Source organism: Venturia canescens, chromosome 6 (genome assembly GCF_019457755.1).
Source record: "Venturia canescens isolate UGA chromosome 6, ASM1945775v1, whole genome shotgun sequence".
Lineage (NCBI taxonomy): Eukaryota > Metazoa > Arthropoda > Insecta > Hymenoptera > Ichneumonidae > Venturia > Venturia canescens.
The window spans coordinates 5496889-5523164 of NC_057426.1; the positions used below are offsets into that span (position 1 = coordinate 5496889).

At 40.5% G+C, this 26276-nt stretch overlaps 2 protein-coding genes across 5 annotated transcripts in view; one reads left to right on the forward strand and one right to left on the reverse strand.

Moving 5' to 3' along the window:
- The window catches only part of Dg (Dystroglycan), an 89796-nt gene that overhangs the window by 57764 nt on the left and 5756 nt on the right, over positions 1-26276 (forward strand). For 2 of the 3 annotated variants that reach the window (XM_043420841.1, XM_043420840.1), the window contains exons 2-14: positions 16502-16832; positions 17394-17603; positions 18454-18582; positions 19120-19218; positions 19892-20290; positions 20605-20703; positions 21672-22235; positions 23063-23580; positions 23805-24000; positions 24100-24261; positions 24374-24613; positions 24682-24871; positions 25416-26087. In XM_043420841.1, coding sequence (XP_043276776.1) covers positions 16548-16832; positions 17394-17603; positions 18454-18582; positions 19120-19218; positions 19892-20290; positions 20605-20703; positions 21672-22235; positions 23063-23580; positions 23805-24000; positions 24100-24261; positions 24374-24613; positions 24682-24871; positions 25416-26087 — 3763 coding nt within the window. In that variant the 5' untranslated portion in view covers positions 16502-16547. The remainder of the gene's footprint in view (positions 1-16501; positions 16833-17393; positions 17604-18453; positions 18583-19119; positions 19219-19891; positions 20291-20604; positions 20704-21671; positions 22236-23062; positions 23581-23804; positions 24001-24099; positions 24262-24373; positions 24614-24681; positions 24872-25415; positions 26088-26276) is intronic. The other variant, XM_043420843.1, reaches the window with a different exon arrangement.
- On the reverse strand, positions 1200-5678 carry LOC122411804 (uncharacterized). Of its 2 annotated transcripts, none has more exons than XM_043420844.1 (3): positions 5116-5678; positions 4925-5029; positions 1200-4326 (listed from the first exon to the last, which is right to left on the reverse strand). In XM_043420844.1, exon 3 carries the CDS (start codon positions 3478-3480, stop codon positions 1534-1536), a length of 1947 nt encoding a protein of 648 aa, XP_043276779.1. In that variant the 5' UTR covers positions 3481-4326; positions 4925-5029; positions 5116-5678; the 3' UTR covers positions 1200-1533. The 2 variants fall into 2 exon arrangements, with proteins under 2 accessions (XP_043276779.1, XP_043276780.1); XM_043420845.1 differs by having other exon boundaries at positions 3619-4326; positions 5116-5660.

Here is a 26276-nt window from a genome sequence, read left to right on the forward strand (position 1 = left end):
GCTTAAAAACATCCAATTTTTTATAATTTTTCTCCCAGCTCGCCGAGGAATTGTTCCTGGGCGACCGAATAACTGGATTTTTTTTGAGGGGAAACGCTGAGGGTCGTTGAAGCCGAAGCTGGTGAAAGCAATCGATCGAGATCCTCAAAGCTGTCGTTATTTTATCAGTCTCAAAATGGGTTGATCGTGGGAACAGTGAGAATGTTTTTGTCGAAATAATTGCGCTCTCGGGAACCGTAGAAAAGTATTTGTCACCGGAACAATAATTTGCGCTCGAAATGACTGCTGGGAAGCAGTAAAAATGATGTACGCGTGAATCGTTGACCAATATTCCGTATCCCACGCTCGTCCTGTTCGAGCGGTAATTAAAATAACGCAAAAAATTTGTCCCCAACGACACGGTCTAACGAGGAAGAGTGCTTCATGAATTCTCCCTTTTTTCTTTGCCCGATGCGCGGCGCGCTTTTTCTCTCTTTTCTCCTCGTGTGATATAAAGGACTCATCTCTACCAGTGGCGTTTTCGACTCCGCGCATATCCTGTACGCTCGAAAAACCTCGTCCACGTGTCTATAGATATAGAAAATAAAAAATGTTAGTGGTCGCTGGCTCCGGATTCAAAGGGTGTATTATTATTTGAACGGTTTAAGGAGGTTCACTACCTAAAAGAATTAACAGCGAGTTTTCGATGAAACTTGGTCTACCCATTATTTGTGTTGTAAAAGTCGCGTATACCAATTTTCGTGATGATTTAAAGACTGTGGGCTGAGTTATATAATAAATGAATTTCGGTAAATATCAGGCATCTAACATGGCGTCTTATGGCGCTCGTCACTACAAAGGGGTTTCAATGCCGAAATTTAAATAGAAATAACAGCGAGTTTTTAATAAAATTTGGTGTGGTAAGGGATGAATAATTAATAAAACCGAATTAAAAAACTTCTGAGAAATTGGGTACCTACAGTGCGAGAAATTGTTAAAATACTGCAAAAATTTACCGAATTTCTCGTTTGGGCAGCTCTTGCAACTGACATGTGGCAACGCCGCAATCTCGGGTATTGGCGCGCCTTTTAAAACAGCAGTTTAAACACTCAAACGAAAACGAATAAAAAAATAACTCTTTTATAAATGTTTTATTATTTTTATAACTAAACGTATAAGTAGGAATGTAGGAGCAAAATAAAAAGGTAGAAACAAAATATAAATGTAAAAACAATATCTCTTTTATTGCATATATATTTTTCTCTTATTATATATATATTTTTATATATCTTTTCTGTCATGACTTACATTGTACTAAGTATGACTTTCATTAGTTATTCTTTAAATTTCAAACCTTCATATATAAACTATTACTTTTTTTCAAAATAACAAAATATCGATGTACGAACAATGTTACCTTTTTTCTATCACATTATGTTTCGCAATTCGTATTACTTTTTAAAAATCAGCAAATAACAAAAGAACATGATCACACAGATCAATATCACGTTTATATATCACATGTTTGGGATGACTAACATCGTACTAGTACGACTAAGTACGACTTAGAAAATCGTAAATTTTTTGAACGATTTTGCGCGATTTCGTGACCCGCAAAATCCCGTTCTCATCTTCGCCCAAGAGATTGATCAGTCCGAAAATTTTATTTTCGTCGTAGGCGCATTTAATCATCTCGAGTGTAATTCCAGCTGCAACCATTTTTTTCCGTGTGCCCAACGATGTACAGTCTTTTATCTTATCAAGTCTCATCATCTCCTTTGGCAATCGTCTGAGAAAATCTTTTTTTTCAATAACTTTTTTCCACGTTACGGCAGACTTGATCAATATCTCATCAGAAACATTCAATTTTTTGATAACCGCTTCAAGCATGGCAACGTCAGCAGCGGCATTGTGGGCATCATTCGACTGGATGTTATAATATTTTGCCAATTCTGATAATTTATTTCCTCTTGCACTCGATCCAGGCATTCTTCTTGTTATTGCTAGTGTATCGCAAAACCCATGCACGACTGTTTCGAATTCATCTGTCATGTTCGTTTTTTCGATAGCAATTAACAATCTGGAGGAATCAAATTCACAATTATGTGCGGTTAAAACACATTTTCTTTCGAACTTTTGTAGAAAAGCATAAAATTCTTGCATGCCTGACGATAAAGGTAGTGTTGGAATTATCTGCCCACGATACTCGAGATGCTCGTTAACAATCCGCAATCCGTTAATGGCACTCGCCCGTTGATCAATTTTCTGTGTTGGTTGTATGTAGACGGAAAAAGACGAATTACCGCATGTTGCAGCTATCTGAAGAATGTCTGCGGTTTTAGCAAGACCTCCCGTTTCCAAGTCAAAAAAGATTACAACCTCAGAAGATTCTTTATCAATCGTGGAGGAATCTGATCGAGCATTGTGAGGTTTGAGAAGATCGATGTTCCTTTTATACGTTACTCCTTCTAAAGATTCGGTTTGGTGCCGTAACATAGTTTTCTGTTTTTTGAGAAACAGTCGACGTCTTTTAAATTGCGGAGTTATAGCGGACTGATACCTTCTTTTTGCCTTGGAGGTTTCATTATTTGCATAATGTTCAGTGTATTTCCCAGGAGACAACGATAGCTTCTCGGTAAGCTTCACGACATATTCCTCCCCGACATTTTTTTTTAGGACTGCACATGCCAGCCTCATATCACCCGATTGTGACATGCCATACACGCGTGACTTAGGCGCCTTACTGACATGCATCGCATTAAAGCTTTCATTCGCATTGCTGGAAACACCAGCAGCGAAACTACTTGCTTTGCTTGCGAGTATGTCAAATAAATTTCGCAGGGATTCAAACAAACTCTCATCGTGGAAGCCGTCATTAATATTCGCGTGTCGATAAATCTCCGGATGTTCTTTAAAAGTACACCAATTCCCACAGTTGGTATGTCGATTGAAGCAATGGTACGGGATATTCCGTATTGCTCGGGCCATCTCCTGAATATTTCCTTGATTTTGAGATATGCAATATGAAAAACAGCGCTGTAGATATGTTATGGTGTCCACGGTCAGTTCCTTGTATTTTCCTTTCAGCCTGTACAATTCATTCACAACACCCTTGCTGGTGTGATTTTTATCACATTGTTTCACGACTTCGTGATTGCTCGATTTTCGAATTGCTGCAATAGCAGTACTGTCATTGTCAGCTACAATCAATCCAACTTGTATTTTATTCTTTTTGAAAATCGGATTTCGCACGGTCATTTCAACCGCAGCCTTGGGCTCCATCCCTTTGGCTGTTCCAGCACAATTTTTTCTGCAATCATGGTCCTGTTGGGAATGTCCCGCATCGCACTTCTTACATTTTCGGTTCTCCGCTATGTAAGCGATTATTTTTTTGCTGAATAGGCCAATGAGAACTGCGTTGCCACTCAGGCTGTCGTAGCTGCGACCGGTACCTCGAGTTGTCCATCCCATGTCGAATGATACGCAAATGCGAGTCGGCATATCGGGAGCATATTGCAGATTTCCTTCATCGAGCGGAGACGAGCCAGGGAAAACAAAACCAATCTTCAGATGAGACGGTCTAGAAATAAATCATGAATTTTGCGGACCTGATGAGGAAAATTAACTAGTGGAATTATGTCAAATTAATGGAGGCATTTATTTTTCCCACAATTATAACATACATATACATACTTATCAATACATGTAATGTGCTTTCTTCTTTTACAAAATATCTTAAATGACTGTCAAAAATGCTGCCAGTGAAAATGTAACAAAAAATACAAGTTGAATTTGTATAAATTCAGAATTCGATTGTGTCAAAATATTTGTACATAAATTTTTATACAAAACACTTTCATATTTATAAATTCGATAGAACCGACAATCGTTATAGAATAATTGTACATTGGTGAATAACCAAATCGATGCACGATTCTCCATCATTTCAATTCATTTTTAAGGAACTGGTCTACTTTCGAGGGCTAAAATAAAAGTAAATTTTTCAGATTTCTTTTCTCAGCTCCTCTATCAGATATTACTGTAAAACTGTTATTACAAAGAAGAGAAATCTTAAAAATTTGCTTCTTTCTTTGGTCATCTAAAGTAGACGAGTAACTTAAATGATGCCGTATACTTACAACAATTCTTTAACCCTCTCATAATTCTCGAACGTCAAGCTCTTTTCTTGAAGTGCAGCTTCTTCGCAACTTTCCTTCGCCATATATTCTGCGACTGCTCCTACTTCCACCTCGTGATTTTTAAAAACCTTCCAATGAAGTGGGGGAATGTTTAACGAAGCCAGCAATTTGTTCAAATGGGTGTTACCCATTCCTCCGTTCAGAACACCTGGAACAAATTAAATAAAATTTTGCGAATAATTATTTTGTAGTATGCAGTAACCTATCGATATAAGAGTGCTTTAGAGTGGAATTAAAAATTTATATATGAAACAAATCAAATTTTCCCTCTGGAGAACAATTTATATTCATAAAACTTTCTTTGCTCAGAGGCAAAATTTATATTTGATTTATTCGGATTGTATAAGAATTGATTTTCTTCCGAAAGAAAATTTTAAACTTGGCAGAAATTAAATTCCTCTTGGTATATTTACAATTCGAAGAAAACAATTTCAAGATATTTAAAATCTACAAAGGGAATTTTGTGCAAAATAGTTCTTCGAAGGGGAACTTTGAAATGCATAAAACTCTCTTCGCACGAGTTCAAAATTCATATTTTGCCACTGAGCATTTGAAAGTTCCCCTTCGAAGAGCTATTTTTCACAAAACTCTCTTTGCGGATTCCAAATATCTTGAAATTGTTTTCTTCGCTCCGTGGCAAAATAAAAATTTTTGGCTGCAAATGATAACGACGCAGTCTAGCAACTTCGTTCTAACGATTATAATACTATTAATTAATATAATATTATTATTAATATCAAATTTACCTATCACGGCTTTCGTATTGGTGTCGTAATGTTTCCTCCAGTTAGGTCTAGCGCACTCTTCGACACTTGCATTGCAATGACCCACAACGATGTCCAATCTTTTGTCTGTGATAAAAAAGAAATATTTAGTAAACAAGATCAGCCATTAACAAGATCGAATTTTGTCACAAAGGTTTCAATGTCATACGTACTTGTGCTTGATTCACAATCTTCAGCTTGTATCGAATTGGTCGTTGAATGCTTTTTATCCGTCGACACTTGGTTGAGCATGCCGCATGTGCGACATTTTACATGGAAAATCGACGCTAAACCAAAACGTTGCTCTTGTACACTATCCAAGATAGATAATATACTCTTGCATTTAGAGCAAAAAAGCTGTTCTCCTAGAGTGTTGAGATGAATAATCCGACGACCTTCGATTTTCGCACATTCGCTATGCTTGAGGTTATGAACAACTTCCTTGGCGGAACCATAAACTTGCCGCAAATTTTTGCCGACTTTCTGCAGTCGCAACCTATTATAATACACTTTTTCACTAACTCGCTTCCCTTTCCAAAAAAAGTTTTTATTTTTGCCGTTATTCATTATATTTCACTCCATTTAACTTCACGATAGTAAACGACGCGAGACTCTATGTTTGTGTGTGATCACGTATGTGTTGCGCAGGTGCCAAGCGTTCACACGCACTGCGCTAGTCAAACGCGCGATCTATCTTTGACTCACCGAGTAGGTAGTGAACCTCCTTAACGAGTTCCTCGCTCCAGCCCGTTTCAAAGGGTCTCTCGCAGCCTCGTTCGTCGTCGACTGTTTGAGGGTGAGCACGATTCGGGCTACCGCAGTTACTGTACGAGATATCCTTGGCAGGGCACTGCGTATTTAACTCGCCCCGCGTTCGAACCCCCGTTTAAATCAAAGATCTCCTAAAGCTCCAGTTATTTCTAAATCGCTCGTTTTTTTATTTCCATTATCCGCCATATTTTTTACACTTCAACGGTGACGATTCGAAGATTTATTAGGATCATACGGGGAGAGACGGAGATCAAAGGGAATCGGCTCGAGCGACTCCAATGTATATATTTTAATTTGGTTTTATTTTCCAGGATTTGTGCTTACGATTTATTTATCCTCCACGAGACTTGAGCGAGCCGAACGAATGGTCATAAAATTTTGGTCATTGAAAGCTACTGGTGTATTGACACGCTGGCGGAGTCGGAATAAAGGTTGAATATAAATCGACACAGTTGACAGAATTTTTTCTCTATTTTGTATTTCATTCAAGGGGGAGAATCCAACTCGACGAGATTCGAAACTTTCGAATCAGCATGAATTCATAAATTATTCTGTCCAAGCAGTGTCTTGAGCCAATAACGAATTATTCCGAAGTACTTTTGAACTCGCGGCGTGCAAATAAGAAAAATTGCGGGGTTAAATGTACTTTAACGAAGGGAATACATATCTGTTGACGCAGACGATTTGATGGGGTCGAAGGGAGCGCGGATGGGGCTCTAAGCGGCGAAGTTGGCCAACGAGCACGCGATCACTTTATTAATGGAAGGTAATAACCTATTACGGAGTACAAAACACGTACGGACGCTCGTATAGTTGGCTCGTTCGGGCAAGTTCCTCGGGTTTTGAATATAAGCTCGTTAACGGATGGACGCGCGATCGCGAGCCCGTTTTCTCTCACCACAGATGCCGTGACGCAGAGTTCTGCAAAACTATCAGAACTCCGCGAAGATTCCTGGTGGGTTCGAGAACCGGGCCTTTGGAAACCTGGACAGAAGTAAGAGTTTATTGTAACGAAACTGTTGGGAGATAAATATTTGATGGGAAAGTGAAAAACTATGGAGAATCGAATCCGCAAGTCTGTCCGTTCGCTCCGCATGCGTGTGTATTTTGAAAGAGAACTCCGTGGAATCGTTCGTGCGGCAAATCAACGAATACTCGAGTCGAGATCCTAATAAAAAAAAAAAATTGCAAGAGCACACTGTGCGGAAGGTTTTTTTTGAGCGAAGCGAAAAAAGTAAGCGAAGTTTCGTCATTCTTGCGTGCAACAGCGAAAACGGGGGGACCCGATAGGAAATCCTTTGACTTTGAAGCTTCGTAACGGCTCGGCTCGTGCGTCGTTGCTGTGCACACTTTCTGGCTATCGATTTGATGCAAGCGAACGGTAAATACTTTTCCCGATATACTTTTTTCTTCTTTCGCATTGCTTTTATTGCTCGTTATTTCCACTTTATTTATTCACTGCTATGAAATTTGTACTCTCCGCTCGTTTGCCCATAAACACTCGTACTTTATTCATGCGAAATTTGTCGACGGGAGCTCGCAAACTTTTCTTTTCGCTTCAATTTTCAACGCGACAGCAAAAACTCTTTTTATGGAGTTCATACACGACATTTTTCCACTCGGCTGCTCTTTTTTTCTCCTTCTCCCGCATTCTCTCTCCCGATAAACACTTGAGAAAAGGTCTTTGTCGTCTCTCTGGAACGCAGTTGTGAGAAAGGGCAAGTTTTGCTCTTTAGGCAAGTTTGCTCGCTCACGGTCCATGCAAAAAAACGAACTCGATTTCGAAGCGGCACAGGCCGGTGGAACTCTTCCGCTTAAGCATAGGACGAAAAAACGAAATTTTTGTAGAAAAATAAAAAATAAAATTGGCGAGAATTTACGCGTTTAATCGACTGCATAATCGCCTCATTTTCGACGGCCTTGCATCCGTGCGTCGCGGAACTACAAAGCGACACCGTATCGTCGGATGCCCCTCGAGGCAAATATTCCACCAAGTAGCTAACTCAATTTATCCCTAGCGAAAAACGTTCGGCGTGCGATCATAGCGAGACGGCCAGTCTTTAATATCTTTTTTCTTTCTTCCCCGCGCACCGTTTTTTGCCTCTTTATTTTCCACTCTGTTCCTCCTTTTTCGCGACATTTTGCCGCCTCTGAATTAGAGAACACGAGTGCCGAGGTCGTCTACCAAAAAGAACGAGAGACTTGCTTGAAAACGGGCAATGCAGCAGCGCATGTAGAGCACCACCAACCCCCGTCATTACTCCAAGGGTTTGTGACTCCTTCTCGCTCGTTTGCCACACGAGCTTTTTTCACATCTCTCTGTACGAATATACTTATACATTACTTTTGGTGTCGCTCACTCCGAGCGAGAAAATCGCCCATAAACACTACACGTGTACGCGGAAGAACTCTTGCGACAGTTTATCCCACCGACAACAAGCGCTCCGAGTTTTAATACTCTCTCCAACTCGTACAGATTATTTTCAATCTGATTTATGCATGTTTTCATTGAGCACACTGAGTTACGTGCCACTTTTTACTTCCTACCATATCGTCAATGAAAATTCTCGTAATGTGCTCCGAAAGGCGGATTTCCGGATGCAGGCTTCAACAGCCGATCATGTTGGTTAAAGTTTTCAGTGGAACACCGAGTAAAAACGTTTAAAAAAAAGCGTTAATTATTGACGTACAGGACCGATGTTGTAGAGCATGAAAAATCCTTCGTTAAAGTGTTTGACGATTCTTTTTCAACGTCAGTGGTTGCGCACGCGGTGCGGGCGAATCGAAAAAGACCGAAAAATCTTTGACTGTACGCAACAAACCCTCGGAAACCAGGCTGGCTCTCGAGCCTCCCTCGCGAACTATTCGTAACACAGAAAATGCTGTAAAACACTTTTCTGTGTGAAATTTAATGCTCTACGAAATTCAATTCTAACTGTATATTCAAGGGCTTTATGCGCTTTGAAAGTTGTGATGTTCGGCAATTTCTATGATTAATATTTCATCAGCCTTCGAGCTCAAAACTTCGATTCAGAATCTGCGCTTACGTCATTGACTATTCAGCTCGAAAGGCTCTGTCGAGCCGCGAATCGGGTTTTTTTTTCTGAACGAACGTTCGTGAATATTGAATGCATGGGGAGAGAAAACTGTAAATATAGTTGCAGACCACCAAGGAGCAATGAAGATCACGCTAAACGTCAGTCAGCCAATATTTGTATATCTTCCAGCCTATATCCGTAATATGAGCGATAATATTTCGGTAAAAAGCCTGATCGTGACAGCAGGATACTACGTTATATACGTGTATGCGAAAAAATAACATTTTCGTTCTATTTCGAAAGGGGCAAGGCGCTTCCAGCATCTGGCAAAATGTTGCAGACTCGTTAACTCGCGGTATGTGCAAGTCGAAGGAAACATATGAACGACGATGGATAAAGCAGCCTGCGAGTTTACAGAGAAGATTGAAAAAATACATCAGGCAATAATAATATCACATTTTTGGCTTTGACGCGTACCAATCGAGTTGGGGGTTCGAAAGACGTCGCGGTTCGAGACCGCACGTAGGGAGTTGAATTTTTCTGAAAATTCCTGTACACTTTCATCACGATGTAGAAGAGAAAAAAAACCAGCAAATGAGTGAAAGAAAACATTTCCAGTACAAAGTTAATCCTTAAAATAGACTCGTCAAGACTCATCAGTCTTTTGCTTATCAGTGGTGTTTCTTTGCGATTGAAATTTCCGTTACTGCACATACGCCGTGTATATTCATGCGTGTGCTGGGAGGGAACCAATACGAACGCGCGAAAGTCCCAAGGAGTCGATGCACCACCGCGAGAGAAAACGATAAAATTTTTCTTCCTTTCTCTCTGCCATGAAGGCTTCTACTATTATTACCCCGAGCATTTGAGCATCCTTATCGACCGGCGAAAGCCAACTCGCGATAACAATTTTTCTAATCTATTTTAATCCGAAGCCCGCTGGCTCGTGGAGCGAGTATGAATGAAAGAATACGAGGGAGATAAAGTGCTCGGCCACCAATGAATTTCACCATCGTAATTTGTTATTATCGCAATCGGAGAACGAAAATAAATGAAGAGATGAATGAGGGTTCGATGGGGGGGAATGAGATCGTATGAAAAGGATAAAATTTCGTCGCTCCATGAATATTCATCGGAGCGAAATAGCCTCTCCGATTTTTTACGGATACTCGGGGAAAATGCTTCGTGCAGTAACGTACAATAGGAAATACAGGATAACTCGAACGAACTTTACACAAGACTCGACTTAACAAAATAGGAAATGTGTCGAAGAACGGGTTAGACGCGTGGCTGACCACGAGTACGCCTCGTCGAGTTTCATTTCGGTTGTCTGGCTCGCTTTTACATACGAAACGGAGCGTTGCGAAAGGCCCTTTTTCGTGTATCTTTATCTCCCGAGGAAAGGACAGAGAGAGACGTCGATTCGTCGAGGCGCGAAATAGACACTCCGGTATTATATACCGAGATCCATGCTCCTACAGCCGAATAATCCGGTTACATCGATGCGCCCTGTCTATGAATAAACCATTCTCGATAACTCACCCTTCCCCGTGTCACCCGCGAGATTCTCGCTCGATCGAACGACCCACCGGAAACCCGTTGGTGTCTCACCCACACCCAGTGCACGGCTACGACCTTTTCTTTTGCCATCTGAAAAATTGCCCTTATCGCGAACAAATTCCCAGCGACAATTTATTAGCTTCGATTTAGCTCTTTGCCTCCCTCACTCTCTTTCTCTATCCTCGCGCTTTATTCTTACCCCAGCAGCAGCCATTCTTCTCTCTTCATGAAACAACGTAAATGGGAAATTTCTGTACTTCAACGTTCGTTCCTTTTTTACGTGGGATATTTCACCTCTGGAGCTACTTTTCAAAATCTCGAATTTCTTGTCACGTGCTCCTGACATTCTTCTGTCACAACTCTACGAAAAATAGCCAAAAGTACACGCGTTACAATCGTTTTTACGTCGGTCAATCCGGAGAACCGAAACTCTGAATAATCTCGCGACGAATTAGCGGGATACTCTCAAGTGTGGAAGCGAGTTAAAAACCGGGATTTGTCAGTAACCGTGAGGTAGTCTCGTCAGCTCGAATCCTGTTTCATTGAAACGCGGTACGTCATTTTTGCTGTGATCCGTGAAACTGATGTAAAAAAATTTCACCGTATAATGCTCGGAACGAATTACACAATGCTCGGTTTAGATTCAAATGCTTGTTGAAAATTTTATGAGAATTACGCGTTTTTTTAAAGTTTGCTCACTTCAAAAAAACATCAAATTCTGTGAAATTAGTTTGAATATTCGTGCAAATAAGGATTATTTATTAGATCCAGTTTAAAATAACAAATAGAAGGTAAAATTTGAAGAAAAAAATCGATTTAAAGTCGGATTTCTTACTGTAAATCCCCCTCAAATTCATTCAACAATTATTCGTCTAATAAATAAAATATAAATTAAATTTGTAATAATTGTTGCTCTTCAAAATGACATTTGTCCCCAATCTAATACATATCCTATATAAATGCTGTTCCTATGTTAATTTAAAAAATTTAAATTCTATATGAATCTATATGAATTAAACGATATTTTTATCCATAATTTATTATATCTGGAATAATATGAATAACTCTTTAAAAAACTAATATAGTTCTCTTGGACAATAATGTATTGATAATACAAATCCAGAGAAAATTTGAATTAATAAACATAAACCTATAACAAAGAACCAAAATTTCACCAAATTCCAATATTAATTGGTGTTTGTAAATTAATTGAAGAATTCCTTACGATAAATAATTTTTTTTAAAATGATTTATTCGTAATAATGAATTTGACGTAAAAGTCTTTTTATTTTATAACCAATATTTATAATAAAAATTTTGAAAATTTATAAACATAATATAATAAAAATGATGAAATATTTATAATTATTATATAATCGCCTAAAATCCTTTTTTACATTTTAAAATGGTGGGTATACCACAGTAATGACGAATAATGATATCGCGTGATCAGCGTATTACTCCGATAAGCAATATTCGAAGCTGGGTCGCTGAGAAGCATTAACGAGAAACAAAGCTCCGCGTATGTAAGGAAGGAGAGAGAGAGAAGCTAATCCGAGTAAGTAGTTTTCATCATGAAAACACGTACTTGGTATTCTGTATGTGCGGAAGGTTCTCTTCACCCTGGACAGAGGCCGGGGCGGACAGTGGTCGCCACTGTTGGAAAGACAATTGGTACTCTGTTCTCGAAGTTCTCTCGCGCGTTCGCGATCGCGAGAGGCGCAAGTCCGGTGAACTTGGTTAAATGCTGAGAGTTTCTCCGGCAGGAAACGGTGTGTACGATAAAACATTGGAGAACCTATAATTCAATCGTCTCCTTTGCTCGTTTCCTGTCCGCTCGTCGTTCTTACTCATTGAACGCATTGCCGAAAAAGGGCAGCAACGTTTCCGCGTTGAAAAATCTTCTATGAGGTTACATATAAAGAATCGTGCGGTGATTGTGATCACTTTAACATCGATGACGTGAAATATTATCGTGATTTTCCGTACGTTTGCACGCAAATTCAGCTCTCACTGGCACACGGATAAAACTCATTCGTTTCGTATAGTGAGGAATATATTATTTTTCAAGAATTTTCAAAGTATTTAGCCACCGATTACAAACAGCATAGTATTTTTTGAATTTTACAATTTTTCGTCCCCTTAATTCTAAACAGCTTTATGTGCATAGTAAAAAGTGACGCACGCGTCAGAATATATTTCGTTTTGTTTTCGAGTGTTATTCATCATGTCAGACTAGCACTTACTGATAAGTGGAAATGTATTGTAAATCACAAATTTTCACTATGTCAGCATAGTAAATTGTATAACAAATACACGAATACACATCGAATACGTGTGACATTTTACCATACACGTAGTTTTTTTTCAGGCTTGCCCGAGCATTCTTTACAATATAAACATTTAAAGTGACTGAAAAGCTTTTTCACTATGCTCATAGAGAAAAAGACTCTTGAGTATTTTGAATAAAAGGTATGGGTATTGTTCTTTTTACTATGGTGGATAGAAATTTTTTTATTACTGCTCCTCGAATAAATGCTGGAATCCAGTACGTTTTCCCGAGCTACTATATTCCTAGTACTTTCCTCTAGGATTTTCGGCCTCGTTTTCTCCGTGTAGTTTTACCTTCGAAGTATTTGCGCAAAACCTTCGATTTTTTTTTTCCATCCAAGATCGTTGTAGTCAAGTTTTCCGTGGAGCTATGATTTCTTCACTAAAAGTTAAAATGACCAAGATGATGTCGAGGATCGAACATCAAATAAACACTTCGCACGAGCTCGCAGAAGATAATTCGCTCTCGTTTACACGCTCCAGAGTCCATCACCGCCTGGACGTTAAGGGCCAGTCAGTAATTTTCGCTGTGAACTGTAGTTTTTACAACTTACTATTCTCTTTACGTCTAGTTATCGGACCATTGGAGAGAATGGGGAAAAAGGTTTGTGGGCTGGCGAATGGTACTGGACATACGCCTTTCCAAGATGCAGCGAAAGTTTTATCCACGTTTATATCCAAACAGCTCGGGTTCCAGAGACTAGAAGCTAAATACAAAAAGGACAAGCCATCGAGAAAACCTCGCGCTGTGATACTCGTAACTTGCCCTCAGACATACCGCCAGGGTGGGTTCTAATAAAACTTGAAAGCTGTTTCCCGGCACAGCTCATACGTACGTGCTCTGCGTCGACAAGAGGAGCGCGCTCGCCCCGGCCGGCTCTCGTTTTTCCTTTATGCTCTTATTTCTGTGCTTCATTTATTTAAGTGCTTTAGTAATTATGTTGACACTTTTCGTGTAACGTACGACTCGTTGAAAAATGCAGTGCCGAATGTTCGTTTATATGATTACGGGACGAAAGAATGAGCCGCTCGTTCGCGAGCGGATTTACAGTCGTCGAGTTCAACCCCCCCCCCCCCCATATAAGAATGCCGCACGTAAGTGAGCCGTTCGCGAGCTTTTTCTCGTATGCAAAGCCAAAGGGTGCAACAAACTCTCCTCTTGGTCAAGGGCTCCCTTCGATCTAAGCTCGATCTTTTCTCTTTTCATTGCTGCAGTGCACGCGCCACGACCTGGACTCAATATTCGCCAGGGATAGAGTCGGGTATATGGACAACGAAATTACAGATGTACGTTCGTGGACTATGCGGCTCACACATGGTGGCGCCGTCACGTCTGCCGTCCATCTGGCTCGTTCCTCCCATGCTATGGCACAGTTTATAATACGAACGCGAATCCACATAATGCAACTCTTTCTCCCTCTTTTCACTCGCTTCTTTTTTCACATCCTTTTTTGCCAAGCTTAATCCCACCTGCTCCCAGCGGGACCGGGCGCACGAACGAGATACCGCATTTACAATGAGCTGCCCGCATATGTTTCGTTCCGAGCACTTATCATTGCTCTCGCTACACGTGCTGCGTGTAACGGTATCACTGCGCTTCGAATTTTCTCTTCTCTTTTCTCCCTTCAATGATTTTGTGACTTAGGAAAATCGCGTGGGTTCCAAACGCGGGGATTGGTACTCGAAATATATTTTTGAAATGGTAGCTTCGTTCGAGCCACGAAAACTACTGGAAGGAAACGATTCTCTCGATTTTCTTCAACCGAATCGTTGTTTCAACAAAATCCACGAAAACGAACGAAGCACTCGTCCCTTCGTTAGTCATCGGTGCGTTATTTTCCGTTCATCGATTCCACAGAGATCGGCACTCGCGTTCGTAATAATCGTTACGAAATATGTGCGCGCACCCACGAGAGAAGAACAATCCTACACGCCGCGGGATTGTAATCCGTGTGAAAGGAAGCCTCGAAACGTTGTTACTATACCGCCGCGTAGGATGCAAAGGGAAAAGTTGTTAAATCGACTTCATAACGAGGGGAAAGATATTCGCATCTGTGTAACGACCTACTGAAGCATTGTCTCGTGGGCTGCGATGACGCCAGATCGAAAACATGATCAATACTGAGCATTATCAACGCTGATTGTTTTATCGAGTTGTTATAATCGCTCACTAATTAATTGTCGAGGGGAACGAGGTTGTTGGAGCATGAAAATAAAATGGATCGGGCGATGAGAAACCGCGAGCTAAATCGTTCAGGATCGATCGAGAAACTTCAGCTCCTCCTCAATTTGGAAAATCTGTGTTCCTCCTAAATTTCATCAAACGTTCCGAGCACAGCTGTGGCGAGTTTGTTTTCAGTGGCTCGATGTATGTCGTAATAGGAGCGGAATGAAGAAACAGATATTTCGAGCTAAAAATCTCATAAAATCGAAATCGGAAGAGTGAATCTGGCCAAATATAAAAGAAAACAATCCACCGAGAGCAGCTGATCGATTTATTTGCGTGGAATCACGGCTCGTGAGCTCCACTTTTTATGAGCTAACACACAGCGAGCCAATGCTCTCAGAATTCGATAACGCCGTCGAATGTGGCACATGGAAAGAAAAATGTGTAAAGCCGCAATAAACCGTTGAGCACATTGTTTTATTACATAAAAAACTTGAACATTTTCCATCGCACTCGCGGGGAGCAGCAAAATAACATGAAATTCATTTTCATCAGTGGGATTTTATAGCATCGAATAATGGAAGGAAAATAATGGAAGATTATGTGAAAAGCGGGAACGAATTCGAGGCCGTTCAATGAAACTAAATGGAAGCTTCAATCGAGAGACTTTATTGAGAATCATTGGCCAGCAGCCATCGAAGGGATGAATGTAGTATTCGAGCTCTCGCGACATCGCATTGCGCGTGTATCGTTAAACTCCCTTTCGTGTGTTGTCGCGAGACAACCGGATCGCCCGGCATCACCCATCTATTAAATAAATGAGATGATGATGATGATTGTTGATTGAGAGAATGGATCGTACGCGTACATGAACCAGTATATTTTCAGCGTCGATCCAGAATACTGATGGGCACAGCGTCGATGATATTTCCAATTTCGTTGTAATCACAGACTCGTTTTTTTTTCTTCCGCATAAGTATCCGATTGTGTTGACTCTGCTGGTATCCAATCGATTGTTTTTCATGTTTTGAAACACGTGCCTTCGTTGTATGCTTTCGAAACACTTCAATCCCATTCGGGATTGAGAGAAGCATTTTTTTTATTTATTTACTCAAATATATGGCGCGTCGACGTTGATATATTTGTTTTCATGGTAAAAAAATAGCCCGTGGACACATACAACGATGAACGAGAGCTCGAGTTGCAAATACATGGGTTGGTTGTTGGGTGAAGTAATTTCAATTAAGCTTGCGTACATGGAAAATACATTTCAATTAAGTATGGACAATCATGTGCCTCGATTCGAATAATTCGTACGAAATAAACGTCTCTTCGTGATAAATCATTTCGTTTAATCACTCTTCATTGGGTACTCTGTATGTAAAGAGAGTTGAAAATAAATTGTAATTTCCGTGGCTCGTTCGCTATTCGCTCGAATTTCATGTTTCATTCACTATTTTTATTCACGTCGACAAAAGGTCGTGATTAACTCACCGATTGAAATACTTGGTACATTGACTGTCGAAATAAATCAAAGTTGAATAGAAATTGTAAAGCCTTTTGTGCTCGCGTATATAATTGAAGCAAACTTAATCAGTAGCACTCGACGAGCGACATCGAGAATAATAAAATTTCGATAATTATATCGAGGCTTTTGACTTAAGCAAATTGTGTTTTTTTTTCATATTTCAGGCACAACAGCATGGTATGATAATAAGTGACTGAGGATCCCCGAAACATGAAGTCCCCAGTCCTGACGTTGACGCTTTTACTACCGCTCGTACTTGGTCTAACGCTCCAAGAAGATGACATCGTGTTTGACGACATTGGCGAAGAGATGACATCGATCGCTCCTGTCGTACATCGAAAAGAACATGAAACTCCGAGGATACGTGCGGATAAAAAAAGCTCGCATCGTGTAGAACGACTCTGGGGTCTTTCGGACACTTCTGTCACGGTCGGTCACCTTTTTAAGCTGAAAATACCGAGAGAGGCGTTCGGTGGTAGCGTCGATCACTACGAGGTAAAATAATATGAAAATACATAAAATAGAAGCAACGAAAAAGAAGAAAAATGAGAATTTCCAAGTTTTTGGCTTCGTGCCAATCGCACGAAAGCTTAACCCTATTCCCTGTACGCCACCCCCGCCTTAAGAGCCTTTCGATAAAACTTTTCCTTCTTCATCTTCTTTCCAATGTACATATCACTAGAAACTTGGGGTTATATATACACGGGAGTATTCGAGTGAAACATTCGACGAAATTCAATGTCGAGGAGCCTGCGGTAGAGTCACTTCTTCAGAAAACTTCAAATCGATCGTAATTGTTTCACTTTGAATTTCTTTCCATCTTCTTCAATGCTACTTTACATTTTTTCATCGTACCGAACCTTTGCGAATAACGAAGTTGCGACGAGGCAAAAGTGTTGCCTCAAAATTCGCGTGTCCAAAACCTCGGATCGATCCGAGCTTGAAAGTTTTTTTTTCGACCTTTCATTTTCCAATGTTTTCCATCACCGTTTTTACGGCCACGCAGAAACTTGATTCACTGTTTTATTTTTATTTTATATTTATTCTCAAACGAAGGTTCGTTCTAAGAACAAAAAGGCTTTTCCTCACTGGCTCTACTGGGAAGATAACGTTTCGAGTTTCTTCGGCGTCCCATCGAAAAAGGACGTTGGTCAGCATCACGTGACGGTGACGGCCTATGGCACGGATGGTGACGTCGCCAAAGATTCTTTTACGATTGACGTCGAGCCTGAGAGGTTCGACGGGTCCGAGCCCAAGGATGGCAAGGTGCGATTTTTTCTCTCTCTCTTTTTTTTTATTGTCGCCTCATAATTGCAAGTCGTTTCCCTTACATTGAGGAAAACACGTGTGCAACTATCGTGTCCAATGAAACACGTGCAAAGAGGGGGCGCTGCTCGAGTTATAAAAAAGGGTGCAACGCACGCGATACTCTGCAACACGCAATCCCGGGCTCTCAATATTTGCGAAACGTTTTGCGAATCAGGAAGAATGACACGTTAACAATTGTGGACATAGAACTCTTGTGGCTTTTACGTTTGTCAATTCAGATTGAGCATCAGGCTCTCGCTCCTCGTACGTCACAATGACGAAGCGACGTTGTCGCATTTAAATCCCATAAACAAATTTGCCTTCGTAGACTCGCTGATTGATGCAAATTGATATTGCTCCTTTAGCCCGAGACGATTTGCGCCCATTTTTTTTGCAGTGGGAGTGCCCGTGATTACATCCTGCTGCATCGTCAACTAAAAATGATTTTTACGATGTTCCAAAATGTTAAATCCGATCGATTAATTAATAAAAAATTTCAAAAGTTTTAGTCGATCGAAAAATCTTTTCGATTTCTCTCAGTTTGACATTTTTTTATTCAGAAATAATTGGATTTTTTATGCCGAAAGTTAGTGCCCTCGATAAAGATTGCCATTCGAATTATTTGACGATTTTGCAGATTCAACGAATTTTTTGGCTTGATTTGTAACTTTTGAACGTTTTACTAAAAGCATCGAAAAATCGTTCATCGTCCTACGGTGATTTATACGCTCCCGAGGACCTTCGTAGCGACGTTTAAATCCCCCTTTTCAAGGTAATTCCCTTGATTATTTTCATAATTCTTTCCCAGACACACTGCCAAGAGGGAGAAGAACGCACGCTTCTCACGATCACTCTGGACTCCAAGTTCGACGACTTGAAGCCTGTGACGAAGGTCAAGGCTATTAAGAATCTCGCCGGTTTCTTCGGCCTCCACACGGTTAGTACACAGACACGATTTTAATGAACACGTCACTTCTAATAATCCACCCGATTTCACTATCCTCGTACCCAAAGACAGTCGCATAAGCGGGCACGATGCATCGATTCGAAAATTTATGGCACAGGAACGAGGTCGTTAAAAACGTTTAACCTTTTGATCCTCGAATTTTGTACGTGACGAGCTCTATTTTTCAAGCCATTTGGAAAAAATGTCAAAATGTATTTGTTGAAACACTTTTAATCAATCGTTTGAACGACCTTTTTTTCGAGAACTTTAATGATTGATATTTTTTTAACTGTTCTGTCGTCTCGATTGTTAAGATTTTTATCCGCCCTCGCAACAATCTGAAACTAAGATCGCCTCGGCTAATGGGGAAGGCACAAATGTTGGAATAATTTCTTCATTACTTTTAATTCGAGCGATTAATAAATCCGCCGACATTTCGTTTGGTCGCGAGGTGAAATAATATAAATATGTAACGCGATTACCCAACGTATCCGAAGGTTTTGAACTTTCGTCTTGTTTGCTTGACAGAACTTGTTCTCAATGCATTCGCAAAGCAGCAAAGACGGAGCCCAGGACACGGGAACGAAGTCTCGGAAAGAAAAACATTTGACGTCCATTCAGTGGCAGGTAAGTTTATACCGTCTGCGATGTTCCACTTGACACACTTTAGAGGCAGCACGAGGCGCGCAATTCGCGAAAGTGGTATATATTATGAGGAAGAAAAGTAACGTGTACGCGAGAGAAAAAGATAAAATAGAGAGAGAGAGAGAGAGAGAGTCGAGAAGGCTATGGAAGCAAAATGTCAACTCGAAAAAGATTCGCTGAGTGTACGCACATCGTGTTCGTTACAATGATAACGAGAATGAGACGACGTCGGCGACAACCTCGCTGACGACTTCTCATCCTTCTCCACTGCACATATACGTGCTGTCAACTGCTATTTGAAAGGGAGTTTGCTCCATAAATACGAAAAGATTATTCTTCTTGCTTGCTTGAGAAAAAAAAAAAAAATTCTAGCACACTTGCCACCATATTATTCCACCGAGTTTCCCGCATTTTTCATTTTTCTTGTCTGCATGAGAAAAGGCACTGGAAGCCAGAGAATTTATCGCGGGTATTAGGACTTAAAATCATACTCGTTGGCCCCTCGAGGCAGTCAAGGGACACCGAGACCATTTGGACGTTGCCTGAATTCCTATTGATTCTCCCGATAACGAATCGTCATTTGAAGTAAAAAAAGTTGGTCAAAAAATCAACATTTTTGAAAATCTTTGACAATCGATTTGTTCGTGATTGCAAGGTCGGATGCGAGGGCGGTATTTGGGCCCACCAAGCGGAAAATCTTAAGCGAATTCCCAGCCTAGCGCAAGACGGTACGTTGGTGGAAGTGCTGCATTTTCCTCCCAGTTCAACGGTGCTTGCTTGGCGAGTGAAAACTGACGGCAGTCGGTTGTTGAGAGATCGACGAGAAATTGGCTCCGGGGACAATGGCAATAACGATGACGAGGAGTACGACTACGACGAGGATTATGACGAGTCGTACGACGACGCTGAACGCGAAGACGACGAAGAAAACGATCCGATAACCGAAATGCCACCCAGAGCTTACGTGCCGAATGCATCAGCTTCGAAAGACACCGAAACGGAACAGGAACACCCTCATAGACATCACCATGGAGAAGAAGCGATAGGATGGAAGGTTAGTTCTTTTTTTTTTGAAGAAAAAATGATCGAGAATTAAAAAGCAACCTCAATTTTTGCTCACGAAACCTCCAGGTTCAATCAAAATGTTCAATGAGGCTCTATTTTATTACAATATTACTTGAATTCTCAAAAAATCAATAGTACGAAATGAGAAATCGACGATAAGGATTACTGACATGAAAAAATGTTTGGAAATTGTCAAAACTTCATGGATAATGGAAACTGAAAGAAAATGTTGACAATGAGATCGGAAAAGATTGAAATTTCGGTGGCGTTCAGATAATTGATCATCATCTTTTGAAATTGCAGCCAATCGAGGAGATCGATGAGCACGATATAGTGCCAGTGGTCAATCAGCAGCTCGGAAGCGGATTTAACGGGTCTTCCACAACTCCGGTCACGAGACCGGTGAGTATAATTCTCTCAGCTTTCCACGTTTTATCGATAATTGCTTCCTGACGCGAACTACTGTAATTAGCTTACGTTGCAAACGAGCGAGTGAGAAGGTAAAAGAACCACGTGAAAAAAGCTATTCCCAAAATGTCCATTGTTTTCGTTTTAAACGAGAGAGGGATAAAGGAACAAAAACATCATTGCTTAGGAGGGGTTCGTTGCGCTTTGGCAAACAACACATGTCGCTCCATATTGCCTCGACATAGAATAGATCCGCGGGCTTTAATTAATAAGTGTTATTAACGCCTTAAATACGTCCAGCATTGCCTAAAACGCGTTAAAGGAAAAACTGTTTTTAAGAAAAGAACAGAGATCAATAAAAATCATGTTTACACATTGTTTATTAGCATTTAAACTTTGTAAAAAAATTTATTTCACTTTGTTTTTATAAAATTACAACATAAAAAATCGCGTTTCTCGAAGCACTATAAAAAAAAAGTTGCTCCACGGTCTGCATCATTTCTTCTCGAATTGTTGATAGATCTGCAAAACGTTAATAAATTCTTATAAAATGAAGACAGACTACAGAGAGAACAATTTCGAATATTTAAAAAAAGCAACAAAAATGATTAAAAACTGTAATGCAGAAAATTTTTACAATCGACTTTCACAGAAATACGCCTAAAACTATAGGGAACAATAATCTGCAAGAAAAAATCGATTTTTTGTAAATTCTGGACGTATGTAAGGCCTTGAAAAATAAAAATAAAAGAAAAGAAAAACGAAACATCTCGCAAACTGCCAAATCATCGTTCGAGCAAACGAAAAGCTCTGCGAAACGAGCTCTTGACTTTTGTACATTATTTAAATGAAAAACAAAACTTGTTAAAAAAAAAAAAAAAAAAAAAACAGAAAAGAAGCCATGTAACTAACCATTTGTCTTCCTCTTGCCGTACATCTCGCATATACTAACAATTTCGCAGACCACAACTTCGCAAACATCGACGTCTAGTCAACCAAGCACATCGACATTATCAACTACCATAACTACAACAACAACACCGTCAGAACAACCTGAATCTTCAACAACACCAACAACAACAACAACAACATCAACAGAAATAACAGAAAGAACAAGCACAGAAATTCCAATTACCACGTCCATTACCCAATCAGTAACAACGAGTGTGAGTTCGGAATCACCGATTACGATTCCCATAACTTCGACCGTGTCGTTGCCTTCCACGAGTTTCTCCGCGTCTTCAACGACCGATGGATCTTTGGCAATTTCCACAATGGAAACAACCAAATTTAACACGATCGAAGAAACTCTTGATCGTACCAATTTCATCAATATTGATTCTGATAACGCCTCGACCACGTATTTAACAATGGAAAATGTTACTTCACCATCACCACCCGTCTCACCGTCATTAACAACAAGCCCGCAAACGACCAGCCTAGGCACATCCACTTTAGACGCATCCTCGGATAAAATGGACACAAAGCCCACTTCCGGTCTTTATATTGACGTTACGGAAGAAGAGGTAATGCTTTACAAACGCTTCGTATGCTTTTATTCTCACACCTCATTGTAGTTATTCAGTCGAACGATTTTTGTGAATTTCACGTTTTTCTTGTGCAACGAGTATCTTCGGGGTATGGAGCTTCGAATATAATCACATTTCTTCCAATATTTTTTGAATCTTAGACAAACTTTGAACAAAATAAAGTTCAAGTGATTTCTGTAGTGCGAAATGCTCATTTTATTCAATAGATGGTTCGTTGCATTTAAATTCTGTGAAATTCAACATCGTTTTTAACGTCAATGTTGTTGTTTTTTTTTCAAGTCGTCTTTTTTCACCCATTTTCGTTTCGTTTTTTCCTCGTAATTGTGTTGTCGTTGCTCGAAACGCTGCTGTACAAAATATTGCCACCAAGCTTTGAACGAGCTATGATCAAGAGCTTGCTACACAAAAGCTTATGAAAATGCATAACTGAGCGCCACCTAATGAGATTTATGCCACACGTTGTACGCACTTTGAAAAATCTTCATTACACGAAGGAAATGTTGGATGGGGCTTCCGAATATTTCATTCAATTCCCCATTTGAATTTTCGACATCACAGACGAATGTGTTCACGCCCCAGCCGAATCCATGACTTTCGTGTGTGAAAAAATGATCTCTATCACCGGAGTCCAATTTTTTGAGACACCGTCGGCGTCGTATTTGAAGGAATAATGTTTCTGAAATGTTTTTTTTTCCTCTAATCATTGTAATAAAAAAGAATCAACGCACCTTCGTTTCTCTCAGGTAGACCAGAAAACTTGAAAACTAATTGATCAAATTATGCCATTCTTTGAATAAACATAGTCAACGGAAAGCACGGAAATGCCTACGAGTTCCACAACAATTGTACCGAGCACAGTGATTGTTAATGGGATAACGACCACTGAAGAAATACCTACCACTGTTCTAATGACGTCGACATCAACAACGCCAGAACCAGTGCCAGAAACCACCCCTGAAATGGCCACTGGTACGAGCGAGGCTTCTACGACCACGACGACGACAACACCAACAACAACAACAACAACAACAACCACCACCACGACAACTACCGAAATGCCTACGACAACAACGACTACAACGACTACAGAAAAAATCGAATACGGAGTTCGCAATTTCCCCCCACGTCAGGATCGAAGACTCAAGAAAATCCCAGTCACAGCAGGAAAACCTTTGAGCTACGTCATTCCGGCTGATACTTTCAGTGACGTCGAGGATGGAGATACAAGACGTTTGAGACTGAGCCTCTACTTGCAGGGCAATCCTGTCAAATCTACGCATTGGTTACAACTCAATCCTAATACGCAGGAAGTTTATGGACTGTAAGTTATGACTGGAGTACTCTAATGTTGACTGTGGCTTTGCATTAGTGGTATTTTCGAAGAAAATTTTTTAGGCATCAAATGCCTGTATAAGTGGAAAAAAATTAATTTTATTGGTTTTCTTTGACGATTTTGATCTCTGAAAGACTGTAAAGATGGCAGGAGAGCCTGAAAATTTTGCAGAAAGTTATTAATCAAATAAATTCTGTCTATTTTCACGCCAGACCTCTGGAAAATGACGTTTCCAAATGGGACCACGATCTCGTGGCCTCGGACAGCGAAGGCCTTAACGTCACCGAAAGGTTGGACATTTACGTTCAACAACACAAACTCAGCCGTTCGGTGAACCACGAATTTAGCATTTATTTGAGAATCGACAAGAGGACGGCGTTCCCGAACAACGTTGATTGGGAGTTGAAGGTAAAACTGACATTCCATTTAAAAATGGGCTGCTCTCAAGTGGAAATCTGTGAAATGGAATTTATTTCATCTCGAATTCTATTCAATATTTTTGTCCAGGTTGTGCGCAACTTGGCTCAGCTTTATGGGGACAGCGATCCGAGCCAAATAACCGTTCGTTCGATAGACGTGACGCAGGATCAAGCGATTTTCACATGGACTAATGACAGCGTGCCACGAAGTAGCGAGTGTCCCAAAGATGAAATCAACAGATTATTGCACGTGAGTGCAACGAACCAGCAAAAACAAAGTTCTAAATTACCAGCTGATTGTTATGTTGAATCGGCCGCGAAATGTTGAAGAATAAAGTTGATAGAAAACTTTCGGCCCGCAGGTCTTAATCGCCGATAAAGATGGTGAGCCAAGTGGTTTGTTGCTGAACGCAATGGGGCCGGAAATTCGTGTCAAGCGCGTAGTATATCAGGGTCTCGGTCAGTGCGAGGAGATGAAAAGGCCTGAATCACCAAAGATCCCAACTCAAGAACCCAAAAATAATTTTGCACCTATGCCGAGGAACCAGGTCGATCATATCAACGCTACAGTCGGACAGTTGCTCGTCTACAAAGTTCCAGACGTACGTATAAGTACAAATGACATTGCAGCAGATTTTTTTTCGGTACTTATTCGATCGTTCCTTCGCAGGATACTTTCTACGATCCAGAGGACGGCTCAGCCTACAACATGCAAATGTCGCTCCTCACGAACGATCGAACGCCGATTCCTGCCAACAACTGGCTGCAATTCGATGTGAAAAATCGTGAATTCTTCGGCGTTCCTTTGCGCGAAGATATTGGAAGAAAAGAGTATCAACTCGTTGTTACCGACAAAGAAGGTTTGTGCTAAGGCAATTCATTTGAATCAAATCACGCACAGAATATTTGTTCACCTCCATCTCCTCTGGTGTCCCCAAGCTTTAAGAGACTTTGCTGCTGTCTTTTGTTCAGTGGATAGTTCAAAGTTTTTTCATTTTATGTTACCGGGATTTTAAAAATAATTTTATAATCAGATTTCATTAATTATCACGAAATTCTCACATTTTTGTTGCGTCAATCGAAAATGTCTATTTTTTTCCACTGAGCCTTCCATTCAATCCTAGAATTATGTACAAAGGTTGACTGTGTGCCGACGTGTAGCTTACCGATGTTGAAATCTAAGACATGCTTCCGAGGTTTAAATCGAAGTTTTGAGTAGAAAATTCTTTAGAATTGAAAAATTTTGTCTAAATTTACACTTCAAATCGACTACATAGGAATCTGGTCAGCGAGTTCGATTCTCCAAAATTGGTACCATCGCCTGATAATCTAGAGCTCTTCCAAAAGTTTCAAAACCTTGTCTAGTCATCGTTGAGCAAGTATTAATGATCGTTATGATTGCAGGAGCGAGTGCGACGGACGGAATGGTGGTGATAGTCCAGCCAGCTCCGTTCATGCGGCATAGCGTTGAGTTTTCGATGACGTTGGCAATTCCGTACGAATCATTCGCTCATTCGGCACTACAGAAACGGACATTTATCGAGAAAGTGGCTGAACTGTTTGACGACAGGGACACTCATGCGATCTCGTTGGACAGTATAAGCCAGGGTAGCACAATCGTAACGTGGCGTAACACGAGTTTGCCAACGAACATCTGTCCGGACGCAGAAATTACGAGGCTCAGTGAGATTCTCGTCAAGTCTGATAAATCTTTGACCGACAGGATCGAGCAATACATGGGCGAAGAGTTTCCTGTCAAACAAATAACGCTCACACCCTTGGGTATGTGTCAAGGTCAATTGACCGGTGTTTATTCGCCGGAAAATCACACACCACCTTCCGAAGACTCGAGATCCGTTGGAACTACCAGCGATGATTATCTCATCACTTGCGTACTCCCGGCCATCATCATCGCCGCTATGCTTCTACTCGCTGGTATTATTGCTTGTGTACTTTACCGACGAAGGCGAAGCGGCAAAATGAGCGTCAGCGAACAAGACGACGAGAGACAGAGCTTCCGAAGCAAAGGCATTCCTGTCATTTTTCAGGACGAACTTGAGGAAAAACCCGATCCTGGTAGGAACTTTTTTTTTCTTGTTTTCATACGCTAGAAAAACGTATTCGATTGATTGATTAGAAGAACGGAAATGGTTTACTTGCTTTATCATTTTGGAGGAATGTCGATGAATTTTTCAGTGCTAGGAAGTAGTAGAAATGCAAATCGAGTACCATTTTATAATAAAATTTTTATGTTCTTTTTTTTAT